Genomic DNA, 17,968 nt, shown 5'->3' on the forward strand with positions numbered 1-17,968 from the left:
TAAAGATCTGGAGCTTCAGCTGAAACAAAAAAGAAACAAAAGTCCTGAAACATGCCTGGCAAAAGATTAACATCTGTTAATTCGTGGTGCTGTGTGGATTGCAAGTATATTACCTTCCATATGTTATAGTTAAAATGGATGATGATGATGATGATGATGGAGACAGAGATGAGGAAACCTTCCTGGGTTTGACTGTTAAGAGAATATTTGGGGGTACCTGGGTGGCTTAGTTGGTTGACTAATGTTTGACTTTTGATCTCAGCTCAGGTCTTGATCTCAAGGTCTTGATCTCGGGGTTATGAGTTCAGGCTCTGGGCTGGGCTCCATGCTGGGCAATTAAAAAAAAAAAACAAGACTATTTGATTCATCCTTATGCTTTTTCTCCTAAAAGATAAGTTTTTTTTTTTAATGGTGTAGCATTTTTTTAAAGGAAACTTTAAATTTTAGAATAGTTATACATTTACAGAGAAATTGCAAAGATAGTAGAGAGAGTTTTCATATAGTCATACTTCTATTATAAACATTAGTATGGTAAATCTGCCACAATTAACGAACTGATATTCGTAATTATTTTAAACTGAAGTCTGTAGTTATTCAGATTCCTCAGTTTTTTAAAATCTAATGTCCTTTTTCTATTTCAGGATCTCATCCAGGAAATCACAATACATTTAGCCATCATGTTTCCTTAGGCTCCTGTAGAATGTCTGGTATTTTGTAGAAAGTCCCTCGATTGACGGTGTCCTTTATTTTACCATTCTTTTTTTTTTTTTAAAGATTTTATTTATTTATTTGACAGAGAGAGAGACAGCCAGCGAGAGAGGGAACACAAGCAGGGGGAGCGGGAGAGGAAGAAGCAGGCTCATAGCGGAGGGGCCTGATGTGGGGCTCGATCCCATAACGCCGGGATCACGCCCTGAGCCGAAGGCAGACGCTTAACCGCTGTGCCACCCAGGCGCCCCCCTTATTTTACCATTCTGAGCAAAGTGTAGAACTCTTACCTTCTTTTTTTATCTCACTTCCCTCTCCCTTTTATAATATAGTTGTCTTTAATATTTCTTCTGCATACATTTAAAACTACACCAGTGTTATGCTTTTTTAAAACCAGCAAATATAATTTAGAAAACTCAGACAGAGAAATACCTATTGTATTTACCCATATTTTTGCTTGCCATGTTCTTTCTCCTTTCTTGATGTTTCAAGGCTCTCTCTTTTATCATTTTTCTTTTGTTTAGAGAACTTCTTTTGGCCATTCTTTTATTTTCTTTCTTTTAAAAAATTTTTATTTTTTATTTAAATTCAATTAATTAACACATAATGTATTATTAGTTTCAGAAGTAGAGGTCAGGGATTCATTAGTCTTAAATAATACCCAGTGCTCATTACATTATGTTCCCTCCTTAATGTCCATCACCCAGTTCCCCCATCCTCTCGCCCCCTCTCCCTTCCAGCAATTCTCAGTTTGTTTCCTATGATTAAGAGTTTACTAGCCCAGCTGGTATCCTTATAATCATTATTCTGAACGCTAGTTCCAACATCTTGCTTATGTCTACACTGATTAGGTCCCTGGTAGTCAGTACTGCCTCTTGTTCTCTTTTTTGAGGTGAGTTTTTCTGTCTTGTTATTCTTGCAGAAAGCGATTGCTTTTCTTTTTGTAGAGTTGCAGCTATTCTTAGGTCTCTGCTTGAGTTCGCAGGTGTTCAGAATGATTTGATAGCTATCTAGCTGAATTCCTGGGACCAAACGAAACTAAGGTCTCCTACTCCTCCGCCATCTTGGATTATCTCTGCTAAAAGACAAGTTTGTGGATGCAATATATATAGTATGTCTTTACATAGTCTAAACACACAGATGCCCTCTCCGTTTTTTCTTCCAGTTATCACACTTTAATATGTATGTATGTATGTATGTAAGTAATCTCTGTGCCTGATGTGGGGCTCAAACTCTCAACCCCAAGATCAAGAGTCCCATTCTCTTCTGACCGAGCCAGCCACGCACCCCACACACTTTAATATTTAAAGACAAAAAGGGTTGATTTTTCTATTATTTTACATTTTTTAAAAAAACATACACACAGAGGTCTAACAGCCAAAATGCACAAAGGAAATGAGCTTCTATTCTGCCCCCCATAGTCCTATCCTGTGGATGATGCTGTAGGGGGCCCCCCCTCCACATAGCAATTCACTGTTGCTTCTCTGCACTACAGCCACATTCTACTCTGATGTATTTGCTCGGTTTCATGACACGGGCATGTCCCTGCCCACGGCTCCATTCTAAGATAAAACCCGAACAGCTGTTAATGGTCAGGGTACATCCCTCCGATGGTATCAGCAACTACCCCACAGTGGGAGAGTGAGGGGATATTCTGGTTAGGAGCAGTTTAGTGGAAGGGGTGGCATGGCCAGAGCTGGAGTCACGGTCTGCATTGCTGCAGTCTGGTATCAGAGTGGGGACAGAGCTGTAAGTCAGGACAGCATGAAGGGTACAGATGAGGTTGGGACTCTGTGAGATAAAACAGGAGAGTTCCCCTCACCAGGTTTAGATAGAATGAATGTGTCAACATTTTAAATAAAAATAGAAGTAATCCAGATAATCCACATAACTGTTGAATCAGTATGCTGTACACCTGAAACTAATATATAACATTATATGAAAAAAAATCAATCCTAAGAATCAGCAGTTCAAATACTACTGAATTGCAATTTTTTCCCATTAAGACAGCTCAGCTATCGCAGTAACAATCTAGATCCGTCTGGGACAAGAAGGTAGAGCCCCCAGCATTCCCTCTGACAGCCCTGTGCTGGGCCCTAGAAGGATCTGTATTTGCAGCTTTTCAGTCTCGAAGACCACAGGAAGAGCCAGGGTCATAAAGGAAGGCTGCCCTGGAAAAATCCGCAGTTTTGAGCCTCAGGTAAGGAGAGATCCAAAGCAGCTCTGGCTTTGGACCCAACCGTCTCTGGGCACATCTCTGTCAGACTCCATGGTCTCTCCTACAGTGATTTATCTGGATCCTGTCATCCTTTTTCAGCTCCTCCTCAGTCTTCCCAGTACCTTCGAGAGCAACTCCTCTCCAGGGTTGGGGTGATGGCGGCCATGGCTGCCAGGAACTCCAGCCACAGGTGCCTTCTTTATGAGAGAATTGTTTCTTCTAATATATATCTAGGCTTTCATTTCTAAAAGTAAAGTCTTTACTTCTAGCACTTCATAAAGCTTAAAGGCTGTGCCTGTACAAAGATGGGATTTTTAAAATTACCGATTAAAAGTGCTTTATCCTCCTTAATTCTCCCCTTGGCTTTTTACCTATTTCCTTATTTGCAAGCCTTATTCCTTTATAGGAATTTGGGCTCTTTTTGAATCCATTTTATTGTCTTCATTATTTCAAATTTCTCTACAGAAACTGTTATTTCTCTTTCTGTTGATTACCTACCTACTGATTTAAGAGGGGACTGGCTGGTGGCTACCTCAACGGTTTGCTTCTGATCCTTTTTGGACTTTCTTATCCCTATTCTCACGCCTAACCGGAAAGAGAAATCCAGTATGAGAAATTTGCTGATGCTTACATCAAATCCTTACAACCATCTTCCCATTGATAAGAGACAGGTTATCCTAAACAAGCACCCTATTAACACGTGTCCCTTCCTACTTTATAAAATGTTAGAACTTTACAGTTTTATACTATACTGCAGGACTTTATAGTTCTACAGTTCTCGCTTTGCAAATTTGCCATAATGTTCTGGCAGATATGTCTTAAAAAGTACCAAATTCGAAGCAACTTTAACTAAAATAATAAAAAGCCCATAAACTATAAACACCAAGTTCATGATATTCTTCTGTCTTTCCCTGGTCATCAATATACTTTTGGTTGTAGGAAGTGTGTACTTGCTATTTTGTGCTTTTCTTTTGAATATAATGTTATTTTACTTTTCAAAATTGAGAAAAAATTCACTTATAAAATTTTAAAGGGTACATTTCGGGGCGCCTGGCTGGCACAGTCGTTAAGCGTCTGCCTTCGGCTCAGGGCGTGATCCCGGCATTCTGGGATCGAGCCCCACATCAGGCTCCTCCACTGGAAGCCTGCTTCTTCCTCTCCCACTCCCCCTGCTTGTGTTCCCTCTCTCACTGGCTGTCTCTCTGTCAAATAAAAAATAAAATCTTTAAAAAAAAATAAAAAATAAAGGGTACATTTCAATAGTTTTTAGTATATTCATTAAGGGTGTGCAACCACCACCATTATCTAATTCCAGAACATTTTCATCATCCTAAAAGAAACCCCGTACCTGTCAGTAGTTATTCTCAATCCTCCTCACCCTCATCCTCTGGCAATCACTAATCCACTTTCTGTTTCTATGGATTTACATATTCTGGACATTTCATACAAATGAAACCATACAGCATATGGCCTTTTGTGCCTGGCCTCTTTCACTTAGCATAACGTTTAAAGGTTCATCCATGTTGTAGCATGTATCAGTCCCTCATTCCTTTATATGGGTGAATAATATCCCATTGTTTGGATGTACACATTTTGTTTATCCATTCATCAGTTGATAGACATTTAGGTTGCTTCCATTTTTTTTTTTTTTTTTTGCTATGATGAAAAATGCTCCTCTGAACATTTATGTACAGGTTTTGGGGTATATACCCAGGACTGGTATTGCTGGGCCATATGGTAACTCTGTTTAACTTTTTGGGGCAACTGTCAAAGATTTTCCTATATGTGCTGCATCATTTTGCAATTCCACCAGCAACAACACACAAGAATTCCAATTTCTCCTCATCCTTGCCAACACTTGTTATTTTCTGGAGTTTCCTCTATTTTTTTTTTTTTTGCACCCACTCATGTATATTTTTAATGATTATATATTTTATCACATTGATTTACCATAGTTTATAGTTTGGGTCCTTAATTCATTGGACATTTTGATTGTCTGCATTTTGCCCCTGCAATGATAAATATGGCTCTTTCTAAGTAATGGCAATAAAGATTATTTTCTTTCAGATGATTTCCTGGAAGTATGTTCTTCCAATGTGGGATTACTAGGGCAACAAATATGAAGCGTATTATAGCACCTGTTGCTGCCAGCAACATACATTTCTCTATTCCCTCACAGTCCAATTTAATTTAGTGAAAACTTACTAAAGCCCCTCTCTTCCTTGCTGCTTGCTGCCTGTGGAGGGGGCAGCTTCTTCTACTCAGCATCACGGTTGCCCTCAGACTTCTAGTGAAGCCCAGGATTGTTAAAAAGAGGACCAAGAAGTTCATCTGGCACCAGTCAGACTAATATGTCAAAATTAAGGGCAACTAGGGGTGCCTGGGCGGCTTAGTCGGTTAAGAGTCTGCCTTCACGCCTGGGTGGCGCAGTCGTTAAGCATCTGCCTTCGGCTCAGGGTGTGATCCTGGCGTTATGGGATCGAGCCCCACATCAGGCTCCTCCGCTATGAGCCTGCTTCATCCTCTCCCACTCCCCCTGCTTGTGTTCCCTCTCTCACTGGCTGTCTCTCTTTCGAATAAATAAATAAAATCTTAAAAGAAAAAAAAGAGAGTCTGCCTTCGGCTCAGGTCATGATCTCAGGGTCCTGGACTCAAGCCCCAACTTGGGCTCCCTGCTCAGTGGGGATCCTGCTTCTTCCTCTCCTCCCTGCTCATGCTCTCTCTCACTGTCTCTGTCTCATTCTCTCAAACAAAGAAAGAAAATCTTAAAAAAAAATTACATGCAACTGGTGGAAATCCAGAGGCATTGACAATAGGGTGCACAGAAGATTTGAGGGCCAGATCTTGATGCCCAGCATTGGTTATGGGAGCTACACCATAACAAAGCACATGCTGCCCAGTGGCTTCTGGAAGTTCTTAGTCTACAATTTCAAGGAGCTTGAAGTGCTGCTCATGTGCAAAAAATCTTACTGTGCAGAATTGCTCACAATGTTTCCTCCAAGAACCACAAAACCATTGTGGAACGAGCAGCCCAACTGGCCATCAGAGTCACCAATCCTAATGCCAGGCTGTGCAGCAAAGAAAGTGAATAGGTAGCTTATGTGCATGTTGTATTTATGTTAATAAAACCATAAAACTACCAAAAAAAAAAAAAAAAAAGCTTACTGAGGACTTACAGAGTACTAGGCATTATGCTAGGTCCGGGCTTTACAGACGTGGTCCTTACCCTCAAGGCACTTAAAGTCCAGTAAGACAGATAAGAAAATAGCTAATTTCATAACATGTAAGTATGAAGAAAGAGGTATGTACAGGATGCTATGTAAGCACAAAGAAACAGTGGGAAATCAAGCCTGCATATGCGTGTGTGTGTGTGTGTGTGTGTGTGTGTGTGTGTGTGTTGGAAAGAGAAGTCAAAGAGAGAGGAATAAAGACAAAAGTAATTCAGAGCAATCAAGGGAGGAAGATGTTTCAAGGGAACAACAGCAGGCAGTGGAAGCTGATGAAAAGCTAGATAAGAAGCCTGAAAGTGTCCATCGGACTCAGCAACAAAGTGAGGTGCCTGGAAGCAGCCATTTCAGTGGAGCTGGTGAGGTTGGAAACCAGAGTGCAGAGTGTTGAGAGTGAGTGGGAGATTTGGAAGTAAGAGACAGATTACGTTGAGTAAACAAAGCTGTGTGACGAGGGTTTTTACTGTTTTAGTTTTTGATATTCTTTTACTCAATACTTTAAAACAATTCAAATATCATTTAATGGTTTCCAAATCTTTTCCCGATGAAGCTTACTTACTGTCCTGTCTTTAGCTGTTGTAGCTAATCTGAGGCAGTAGAGTGTTCGCAAAGTTGGTTGTAAGAACGCGTCCCAGCCTTCCGTGCAGGCTCCATTGCCAGGTGACTTCATCATTCTATCCATTAAGACGTGAATCTATTTTCCTTCCCATGAATCTGGGCTGGCCTGCTGATTTGCTTTGTCCATGAGAATGAGACAGGAGTGACACTTTGTGACTTCTGAGCCTAGGTCTTAGAAGGCTTTGCAGTTTCCATTTATGCTGTTTTGGGATAGTAATAAGACGAGCAAGACTAGCAGGACTGCCCAGCTAGACCTACCGCAAATTGCTGACCCACAGAATTATGAGCAAGTAAAATCGCTGTTATTTCAAGCTACTAAGTTTTGTGTGATCCGTTATGCGGCAATAAATAACTTTTACATCTGCCGAACCTTTTACTTTCCTGCAGCTCACGCCAACTGGTACATTTCATAATGAAAGGTTAAGTAAAATTATTAGTATACCTGAACTATTTCTGTATCTAATCGTCTAGATTATTTATCTAAATATTAATTCAGTATCTGTGAAATCTCAAAGTCTTCAGAGAGTTTTGTTTTGATTCCAACCCTTTTTTCCTTATCCTTGAATCAATTCTCTGTCCAAGACAAAATATCTCACACTTTTAACAGTGAACTTTTTTTTTTTTTTAAGATTTTATTTATTTATTTGAGAGAGAGAGAGAGAGACAGCCAGCGAGAGAGGGAACACAAGCAGGGGAGTGGGAGAGGAAGAAGCAGGCTCCCAGCGGAAGAGCCTGACGTGGGGCTTGATCCCAGAACTCCGGGATCACGCCCCAAGCCGAAGGCAGATGCTCAACGCCTAAGCCACCCAGGTGCCCCAACAGTGAATTTTTTAAAAGGAGTTGGTAAGGGGAGGAAGGAAGAAAGAGAGAAAATCTGAAGAGCCAGGACATTGGATAATACTGGTCATTCAAAGACTGCAGTAATAATGTACTCCTTGTCTGGGGTCCATGCTCTATTCAATTTTGTATCTCCAAGGTCTATAATGGTATCTGTATTTGGCACATGGCTAAAGTTCAACAAGGATACGTGAAGAGATAATGAAGTTGCTACTTCTACATATTGTTTCATATTTGTATGTCTTGTTTCCTGAAAGTAGAGCCAGCTTCTGCTAGAATTCTGGTCCAGCAGGCAGCACAGCCTTGGGTATATCAAGGAAGATCTCAAAGCCTTATGTAGTAGACATCTATGTTGGCAACTATTGCTTGAGCCCCTACCCCAGGTTTTTTGGGGATTCCTACAGGAAAATGAAGCACAGCAATATTTCCTACTCTCTTGCTCTTCTTAGGTTTTTCTGCTAGTACCATTCTCTTCTACCGAAAACTAAATAACTAGCGATCCAACTCCAGTGATCTCAAAGTTTCATGAAGACAAAAATAATCCTTACTCAAAAATGGGGCTTCTAGGGGCGCCTGAGTGGCTCAGTCAGTTAAACGTCTGCCTTCAGCTCAGGTCATGATCCCAGGGTCCTGGGATGAAGCCTGGCATTGGGGTCCCTGCTCAATGGGGAGTCTGCTTCTCTCTCTCCCTTGGCCCCTTCCCCTCTGCCCATGCTCTGTCTCTTTCTCTCTCTCAAATAAAAAAAATAAAATCTTTTAAAAATGGAGTGTCTTGTATGGCTCCATGTTCAAATTGAAATAATAAAAAGAATAGTGTTTACATTTGGTTATATTTGCAGACCTGACATTAGATGAGGCAAAAAGGAATACAGAAAAAGGCATAAGGAATAAGGAGATGGGGTGATGCCACTATGGCTACTCATCTGAATGATTTGTACTTGATTTACCTAGAGTTCTGCTTCCATTCTAGTGCAGTAATAATGGGGAGAGGGATGTTTGTATTGGAGAGGTATCAATTCCTGTTCAGAAAATACAGACGCTGGGTCACTACCAGAACTTCAAGAATGCTCAAAATAAGTCCAGTATAAAATTTTGCCTGAGGGATGCCTGGGTGGCTCAGTTGGTTAAGCATCTGCCTTTGGCTCAGGTCATGATCCCAGGTCCTGGGATCGAGTCCTGCATTGGGCTCCTTGCTCAGCGGGGAGCCTGCTGCTCCCTCTGCCTGCTGCTCCCCCTGCTTGTGCTCTCCCTCTCTCTCTGACAAATAAATAAAATCTTTAAAAAAATGAAATTTTGCCCAAGTTTTTTTTCTTTAGATTTTGTTTTTAAGTAATCTCTACACCCAACTCACAACCCTGAGATCAAGAGTTGCATGCTCCATTGACTGAGCCAGCTAGGCACCCATGTCTGAAATCAGTTTTTAAAAATAATTCTCCTTTTATGTATTAATACATAAAGAGATTTAAAATAAATTTAAATAGATTTAAATATAAATAGATTTAAAATCTATTTAAAAATAAATAGATTTAAAAATAAATCTCCTTATATGTAAGTCATGCTCATGAATAATGGCTAGAAAAGAGAAATAATAACTTGTCTTCAAAACAAGAATGGTAAGTATGCAGAGAGTCTAAATAAATTACTAGACCTGTCATTTGCCTCTTACTTCATATCACAGTAGGCTTCTGGTTCCCTCTGAACCTTTACACTGATTCTCTGGGTTTTGAATGACTATAGACACAACTGAGTTTGTGTTCAAAGGTTAAGGGAACAAAAATGCCCAGAAAACCATTGGGAGGCTGGTGGGGTGACAAGTCCCAGAATACCAGAGATGCTACCCTCCTCCACTGACATGCGAAGCAAGAGGTACAAAGCAGCATTAGCTTATGCTGAATCTCAGTATTTTGCACAGACCTTTTCTGCGATAAAGAATTTGATTGATGACCCACTCAAATAAAATTTCTACACATTCTTACCTAGTAGGACTATGTTTGAAAAAATATAAAATACAGCAAAGCCCAGAGAAACCCTAACCTAAGAGAAGGTTTACTCTTGCCAGGGAATTCCATTTTTAAGAAAAAATAAGCAACTTAATGAGGCTGTTCAGTTCTTTCCTAGTCACCCCCCATCGCCTCTAGCCTTGATTAAAAACTGACTTGTGAATTTTCTTTTTTAAAACATCTTACCGGGGCACCTGGGTGGCTCAATCAGTTAAGTGTCTGCCTTTAGCTCAGTCATGGTCCCGGAGACCTGGGATCAAGTTCTGCAAAGGGTTTCTTGCTCAGCCGGGAGCCTGCTTCTCCCTCTCCCTCTCCCTCTGTTGCTCCCCTTGCTTGTGCTCTCTTCTTTCTCTGTCAAATAAATAAGTAAAATCTTAAAAAAAATAAACATCTTGCTGTGGTAACTTATAGAAACAAGGTGTAGTGGAAAAAAATATTTAAAAGTTTGATGAATGTGCTCTTATTCCAGTTTTACCACAAACTGGGTGACTTTTGGGCGAGATATATAATCCTTCTGTTGTTCTGTTCTGTACAATTAGAACAACTACTTGGCCCATGGCTCAAGCTTAAGATGACCTCATGAGATGCCAAATTCCTTTGAGAATAATAGAATTTATTAGTATAAGGCATCACTATTATTTTAAAGTGCAAACCAAATCATCATTGTTTTATAAGCTTCCTTGGAAAACCTTGACCATTTTTATGCCCTTAATAACTTATATTGGAGGGGGAGCCTCGGTACCGCAGTCGTTAAGCGGCTGCCTTTGGCTCAGGGCGATATCCTGGCGTTCCGGGGGTTCCGGGATTGAGTCCCACATTTGGCTCCTCCGCTGGGAGCCTGCTTCTTCCTCTCCCACTCCCCTGCTGTGTTCCCTCTCTCGCTGGCTGTCTCTGTCACATAAATAAAATCTTAAAAAAAAAAAACTATATTAATCCTTACTTCCAATTTTCTATGTATCTCCATTTATCTGACATCCTCTTACTTAAGACTAAATAAAACAGGAATGCCAGGAATGAAAACACTTCCCCCCCCCCAGGTTTTATTACAAAGGTGATAACATTGCTTCTAGCACAAATATTTTCTGTGATGATCATTCTGGAAGCCAGAAAGTATGATCAGTGTATGAGATGTAGGAAAGATAAACTTCAGTGGGTGAGGAGGCAGACAAGGGATGGGTAATCAGGTCTTACATCAAAAATCATTTGAGGGGATCCTGGGTGGCTCAGTTGGTGCCCCTATTGGCTCCGCTCTCAGCAGGGAGTCTGCTTTAGGGTCTCTCTCTCCCTCTGCCCCTCCTCCCACTCTTTCTCTCTCTCTCTAAAATAAATAAATCTTTAAAAAATCTTCTGATATGAAGACTTTTTTTTCTCTTCATATTGATTAGAAGAAACACATAGTGGATGAAATCTGTAGCATTTCACTTGGGACGGTAGCTCCAGTCTGACGAATACTTTGCTCGAAACTCATATTTAGTGCAAAAGCGTGTCAATTCAGGTTTCTTATCAGTACACAGAAGGGATTTTAAATACAATATATGCATAAAGGAAATACTTTTATGTCCAAGGAGGTGGTTTCATAGTTTTCCTTTGATTAGAGCCAACTTCCTTCCTAAAGGGAGATCCATTATTTCTAATGTCCTCAAAGCAGACACTACACAGCATATTAAAGAGATCTTTGCTCACTAATTCAATGAAATGTATTAACCATGTATTGTCTGCAAGGCACTGGACTATAGGACATGGGGAACATTAAGATGTACAAGATACAAATCCTGCCATTTACCAGGTATGATGATAGAGGCTTTATATCTATTACCTCAAGAATCTGGACTTTAGAAGGTGAGATAAGACACACACAGAAATAATAATATAGTTGGCATATACTGAGCACCCAATAATTACCTGTTTAATGAATGAATATAAGGAACGTAAGAGATCTCTAAATAATCGCCCTTGTTTCAGAGACGCAGAGACTAAAAGTCCCCCTTAGGTAGTGGTTTCCGACAGCAAGAACCTCATTTCATGTTGGGTCGACCACTTCCGAGTTGCATAATGAATGGTCCGATTCTGGGCAGGTTAGGTAATCTGAATTTTAATTTCCTAATCTGCGAGTTGGGTAAAGTGCCTCCCACTTGATAGTACTGTTATGGGGGATGGTGATAACGTTATGTAAAGTTCCCCACATAGAAGGCGCTCAAAAAAGTGGCAGCAACTATTACTATTATTAAATTTTACTATTAGATTGATACCTCTAGCCATTGATCTAGTGTTCTTTCTACAATTGGCTTCAGTTAAGTGCATGCACTTCCTGAAAACGCACTTAACTGACCCCTAGAGACTCAGACCAATGTTTTTATCCGGTGGGAGACTTAGCAATTTCACTTTGATAGAGCGGAATGTGGAGAGGCCTGAGGGATTTGTCTCCAGAGCCCCTTTCAGGGCCCTTTACAGACTGCAAAAAGCCTGTCACCAAGGCTCCACGTCCACTCACGTCTCCTAAGCACCTACTTTGCGCAGCGCACCGCGCCAGGAGCTGCAGCCGGCCGGGCACATACCCTTTCTCTGGTCTTTTACGTCACGGTTTGAGGGAACGAAGCCCTCTTCCCTGAAGTACTGCTGACTTGGTTCTTAGCAATCACCGTACCCACACGGACAGCTCCTAATCTCCACACAGGAACGAAAGCACAGAAGCCCCCTCCTCCGCGGCAGGGAAGAGCAAGGACCCCTGGGAAATTGACCTTTCGCTTCCACTCATTCCTTACTTCAGCTCACCAATTTTGACGCTAGCGAATGAAGCGACGAGAAAAGCTGGAAGGCGGGACTTAGTGTTGTCCAATCCACATTGATTGGACTGCGACGGCGTCAGGGGGTGGACCGCGTGAACAGGCTAGCGACCCTCCCTCGATGGGCGGGGAGAGGTGGAGGCTGCGCTTGCGCACTGGGAGGCGGCGGAAGTGGCCTGAGGCGGCTACGCGTGCGCGGTGGGCGGAGCGCGGCTCTTCTACCTCCTTTGCCAGCCTAAGTCTTCCCATCCTTGCCCAGCTAGCGTGGTTGGGGTTCGTGTTTCCGCACCTCGTCGCGGAGAGTCGCTGCCGAGTGGGCGCTTGGTGTTCGGGTCGTCATGGCTGGTTACGAATACGTGAGCCCGGAGCAGCTGGCTGGCTTTGATAAGTACAAGGTAGCGCGGGGCTCCGCGGACGCCCCTCTCCCTCCTCCTCCCGGCCTCTCCCTGGCGGCTGAGGGGCAGGCGCGGTCCGTGTCACCTTGTGCCGCGTGGCTCCGAGCGGGCTGGCGAGCGTTTCTCCGGGGGTCCTGCCGAGATCTGGAGCTTTGGGGTCAGGGTATGTGGGAGCATCCTAGGCCCGCCGCCTTGACTCGGTACCCTCCCGGGGGGATTGCCTTTTCCTTAGGAGACCGCTCGACGAGAGTGGAAGCAGAGAATTCCCTGCGCTTCTTTACTTCATCATTATTCTTGTTTTTAGCGGATGCAGTTCCCTTCATGGTGTCTTAATTGTCTTCATTTTAATGAAGTGTCCACCCTTCTCTTGCATACAACTCGGATGGAGATGGTTTTTGGCAGATGAGGCCCGGGGAGGGGGAGTAACTACTGAGGCCATGCTGCTGATGCACTCCACTTCTACTCGCAGTGAGAAGGCTTCCTCAACACTAGCTTGCGCTTGGGCTGCAAGATGAAGTAAATGTGCACAGAAGGAACTGTGTAGTAGAAAGAGCGCGGGCTTTGGAGTCCGTAGAAACCTGATACCAAACTTTTAATTCCTTTACATGGCGTTGGGCCAGGTAGAAGTCCCTATGGTGCAAAATCGTTATAGGAATTTGTGAAGGGCCTGACACAGAATGGGCCTCCAGTAAATGCTGGTTGTTAACTTTCCTCCAAATCTGGTTTTCCTCCACTGCTCCCTTATCAGTGAATGACTCCACTGTCCATCCAGTTTTCCGAGCCTGAAGTCTGGGCTGTAACCTTTCATCCTTGCTGTCTGTGTCACTTTCACTCTTGATTCCTCTACCTCACCCACCAGGCAGTGAATCACTAGGTCCTGTACGTTCTATCATTTTTAGCCTAAGCTGGAAGAGTGGTTCCATTACCACTCTTCCCACATACACTTTAAGTAATCTTTTATTTTAGAATACTTTTAGAATAGATTTGGAGAAAAATCATGAAGATAGTCAGATTCCCTCATGTCTCATACACGGTTTTCCCTATTATTAACATCTTGCATTAGTATGATACATTTGTCACGATTAATGAACCAATATTTACACATTATTAACTGAGATCCATACTTTACTCAGATTTCCTAAATTTTCACCTAATGCCCTTCTTCTGTTCTGGGATTTCATCCAGGATATCACATTTCATTTAGTCGTCCTGTCTCCTTAGGCTCCTCCTGGCTGTGATCATTTATCAGACTTCCCTTCTTTTTGATAATCTTGGTAGTTTTGAGGAGTACTGGTTATGTATTTTGTAGAGTGCCCGCCAGTTGGGATTTGTGTAATGTTTTTCTCACGATGAGGCAAGGGTTATGGGTTTTCGGGAGGGAGAGTACAGAGACGAAGTGCCATTCTCATTGCCTCATATGAAGAGTACATGCTGTCAGTACGACTTATCACTGTTGATACTGACTTTGATCACCTGGCTGAGGTAGTGTGTGTTTCTCCCTGTAAAGTTACTCTCTTTGGAAAGGAGTCGCTATGAGCCCTCACTTAATAGTGGAGAGTTATGTCCCACTCCTTGAGGGCAGAGTATTGACATAATTTGTTTGGAATTATGCATGGGAGATTTTTTTCTTCCCATTGTATATATATCCAATCATTTATTTATATCATGCGTGAATATTTACTTTATAGTTTGGGTTATACTCAAGTACTATTTTATTTTGTTGCTTGACCACATTTACTTTTGCCCTGTAATCTTTTCTCTAGGTTAAATAGTGATCTTTAAAAAAATGTGCCTCTGGTCACATTACTCCTTTGGTTAAAACCCACCACTGTCTTCCCATTGCTCTTGGATTGAAGTCCAGAAAATCCATAACATGATCTACACGGCTGTGAATGATATGTCTTGTCTTCAGCTTCACGTCATGCTCCTCACTGTCTGCCCTGCCAGCATTAGTAGCCATCTCCTCCCCATCCCCCCTTTCCTTTTTCAGATCTTTAAATAATGTTGTTCCAGGAATGTAGCTTCCTTACCCATTTATATTAATCTTCATGTCTTCACTTAAATGTTGCTTCCTCAGAGAAGCATCCCCTAAGCTCTCCTCTCCTTTTAAGTGTGCTGTCAGAGTACCCTCTGCTCCTTTATGGAATTTGTTAGTGTGTCTCCCTATTAAAATGTAATACTCAAGTGGTTGACTTGGCTTATGGACCACCATGGCCTGAGCACAGTACTACTGTGCATACTAGGAACCCAATAGATATATATAGAATGAATGAAGAGCTGAAAAAAAATCATAATGGATTTTGTCTAAGTGGAATTGGAAAAACTGTAAAGGACCATAGCAAGTTATAGGACATTTCTCTGCTTTCAAGCAATATGGTGTCATAAAATTTTGAACTGAAGTGCTGACATGTATTAAAATTTAAATGGAAAGAAGTCCCAGAGCCTCTTGGTAACCTGGCCAGGGCTTCACAACTTCGTTGAAGAAGGTTATTAACCCAGATACCTCCTGTTTTGCCTTCAGCTCTCCTACCTTCCTGTTATCTCTTCTGCACTGTAAATATTGACATATAAAACTTTTTTTCCTTACTAGGATCTGGTTTTCTGGGTTCAAGTGCCAGTAGAATAGCTGTTTCATTTGGAGCAGTGTCTGTAATATGGAATCTACTTTTTCTTATAGAGTAGTGTTCCCTAAATTTATATTTCCAACTAGATAGGTGTCCTAATTCATAGGAAATTTTTTAAAATTTTATTTAATTTTTTATTTATTTAATTTTTTAAAAGATTTTATTTACTTATTTGACAGAGAGACAGCCAGAGAGAGAGGGAACACAAGCAGGGGGAGTGGGAGAGGAAGAAGCAGGCTCCCAGCGGAGCAGGGAGCCCGATGCAGGGCTCGATCCCAGGACTCTGGGATCACGCCCTGAACGGAAGGCAGACTGTTAACGACTGAACCACCCAGGCGCCCCCATAGGAAATTTTAGTGTGCTTTTCTATTCCTATCTTTTTCCCTCTTCCGTTATCTGACTCACTTCCTGTGTCTGGCAGCATATATCCTATCGTCCTGGAAAACAAAGGTCAGTTTAGCAAGCGTCCAATGTTCACTAAAATGTAGTTTGTTGATTTCATTTTAAAAAAGGAGGGCCACAAATTATAACCTAAACTTCTTCTAGTAGAGGGTTTTTAGTATTGTGTTCATATTAAAAATATGAATCCAAAGGTGTCCAAAGGAAAAATCTATGTGGTCAGTTTTACTGGAAGGTGAATTGCACCTGGAGACACTTTTTTCCTAGAGATCACACATTCCCATTGTGTGGTCTTCAACAGGAAGTGCTTTATAAATGCTTATTGAATTAAAACAGCTTTTGAAGCTGATCATCCCATAAATGGGTAAAGACTCAAAACAGTCAAGAGATTTTTATTCCCTGATGTGACCCTGTATATTAGAGCAAAGAGATGTGAGAAAATTTGATACTGTAAAAGCTGCTGGTGGAAAAATTACTTTTGAATTGGTTTCATTTCTTTGTCTCTCTAGAGGTACATCTGAGAGCTACAGTTGGAAACCTGGCAGTTATTCAGAGTAACCGCCAAGAGAGGTGCACATGTGGGTGGTAATTAGATTTCTGTAGTAAGAAACTAAGACGATTGCTTTTCGGTGCAGAAGAAAGCATGGGATGGATTGTATGTTATATGCTGTCTTAGCACTTGTGTTCTCCGTTTGTTACCATAATTTTATTAAGCAGATGAATAATTAGTTGGGAATCTGCCTTCTCTTTTAGGATATGAGCTCTGAGAAGGTAGGACCTAGAGCTTGTCTTGTTCCACATGACCAGGGTCCAGCACATGAACAGAATAGGGGCTCAACAAGTATTTATTCAAGGAATGAAAGTGTAACAGAGTATAAATCATTTTGTAAGTATGGTAAAAGGGAGCTGTGCATCTCCTGGATATCAGAAGAATACTGTATTTTGAATGTGAAGATCTCAGGGGTTTAACTACTGTTTTTTCCATTGCTTATTTATGTACCTTTAGACAATTATATTGAGGGGTTTTACCTTTGAGAGGCTTATCATTCTTCCTTTTTACCTGTCATTCCTTTGGACGAAAGTCTTAACAGTTGAAGGATTTTCCCACTTACCTAAGGGTGAAACTTCTATTGTGGTTTACCTTATCTGACCTAGGGGAGGCGTTGTTTAATTGATAGTGTAACAGCTAGTTTCAAATTGTATCATTTTGCTTTAGAGAGGAGGTAAATGTTCTTTGAAATATCTTGCTTGGTTTCAAGAATATAATTCTATGATGAATTGGTTTCTGCTGTTATTCTCTTGTTTCATGTTAACAACAACCTGATTATAGGAACTGTGATAATTGTAAATTTATTAGTATTGCAGTTACCCAGTTGTAAAGAGAGACTGTGTGCATCTTGATAATGCTAAAGAGTCTGACCTTCACCCTTACAGGTTCATACAGTTTGATTCTGTTTATCAGTAAGCATTTATTGAGGGCCTACTGTGTCGGGCATAACACTGGGGCTGCAAAATGCAGTTAGATAAGTGCCAGGTGCTATGGGAGAGAAGGAAGCAGCTCCAGGGAGAGAGGGTTAAAGCTGAGAAAGGTGACAGAGAGGGGGTGGAAGGGAAAGGCAGAGCTCAGTCTAGAAAGATGAAGCTGAGTAGGCCCCACATTACCAGATGAAGAGGTAGAAAAGGCTTTACAGAGCAGAGCAGTGGAATGCAAATGGAGTGGAGGCCTGAGAGTATTTTCTGGGAACCATAAGAAGGTAGATGTTTAAGCATAGTGGTGGAGGGGCAGGAGGATGAGGCTCAAGAGGGAGGTGGGGCCCTGTCAAGAGGGGAAGCTTTGATGGAGAGGGCTTCTAGATTTTACCCTGTAGATCAGTGTTTCTGTGGCCCGAGGACTGTCAGCATCAGAATCACCTGGGAAAGTGTTTAAAGAGATTCTTAGCCTCACTTTGGGAGATTCAGATTGGGTAGGTGACCGTTATCTGCATGTTAAATACCTCAGGTGATTTTTTAGGCATATCGTAATGCTGTAGGTTTGGGGAAACTGGTTTTAAACAGGATCAGATTTTAATTTTAGGAAACTTACCCCGGCAGCTTGTAGAAAATGAATGGGTGGGGTGAACTGGAGACCTTTTAAAATCCTTCTGGATAAACCTAGGTAA

The 17,968-nt window shown here is 41.6% G+C and overlaps 1 protein-coding gene and 1 long non-coding RNA gene across 6 annotated transcripts in view; one reads left to right on the forward strand and one right to left on the reverse strand.

Moving 5' to 3' along the window:
* LOC103671668 overlaps positions 1–12,375 on the reverse strand; it is a 21,489-nt gene extending 9,114 nt beyond the window's left edge. The window contains exons 1-2 of one of the 5 annotated variants that reach the window (XR_570994.2): positions 12,164–12,375; positions 6,713–6,971 (exon numbers count right to left, since the gene is read on the reverse strand). This is a non-coding gene — a long non-coding RNA (uncharacterized LOC103671668). Of the gene's footprint in view, positions 1–217; positions 276–6,712; positions 6,972–9,794; positions 9,854–12,163 lie in introns of those variants that run through there. The other 4 variants (XR_570995.2, XR_570998.2, XR_570999.2 and 1 more) reach the window with 4 other exon arrangements.
* A 221-nt stretch (positions 12,376–12,596) lies between these two features.
* SELENOI (selenoprotein I) overlaps positions 12,597–17,968 on the forward strand; it is a 45,125-nt gene continuing 39,753 nt past the window's right edge. Inside the window, exon 1 of the mRNA XM_008700348.2 lies at positions 12,597–12,786. Within this exon, the coding sequence (XP_008698570.2) occupies positions 12,730–12,786 (57 nt within the window). The 5' untranslated portion in view covers positions 12,597–12,729. The remainder of the gene's footprint in view (positions 12,787–17,968) is intronic.

This window comes from Ursus maritimus, unplaced genomic scaffold, assembly GCF_017311325.1.
Source record: "Ursus maritimus isolate PB19 unplaced genomic scaffold, ASM1731132v1 scaffold_6, whole genome shotgun sequence".
Taxonomy (NCBI): domain Eukaryota; kingdom Metazoa; phylum Chordata; class Mammalia; order Carnivora; family Ursidae; genus Ursus; species Ursus maritimus.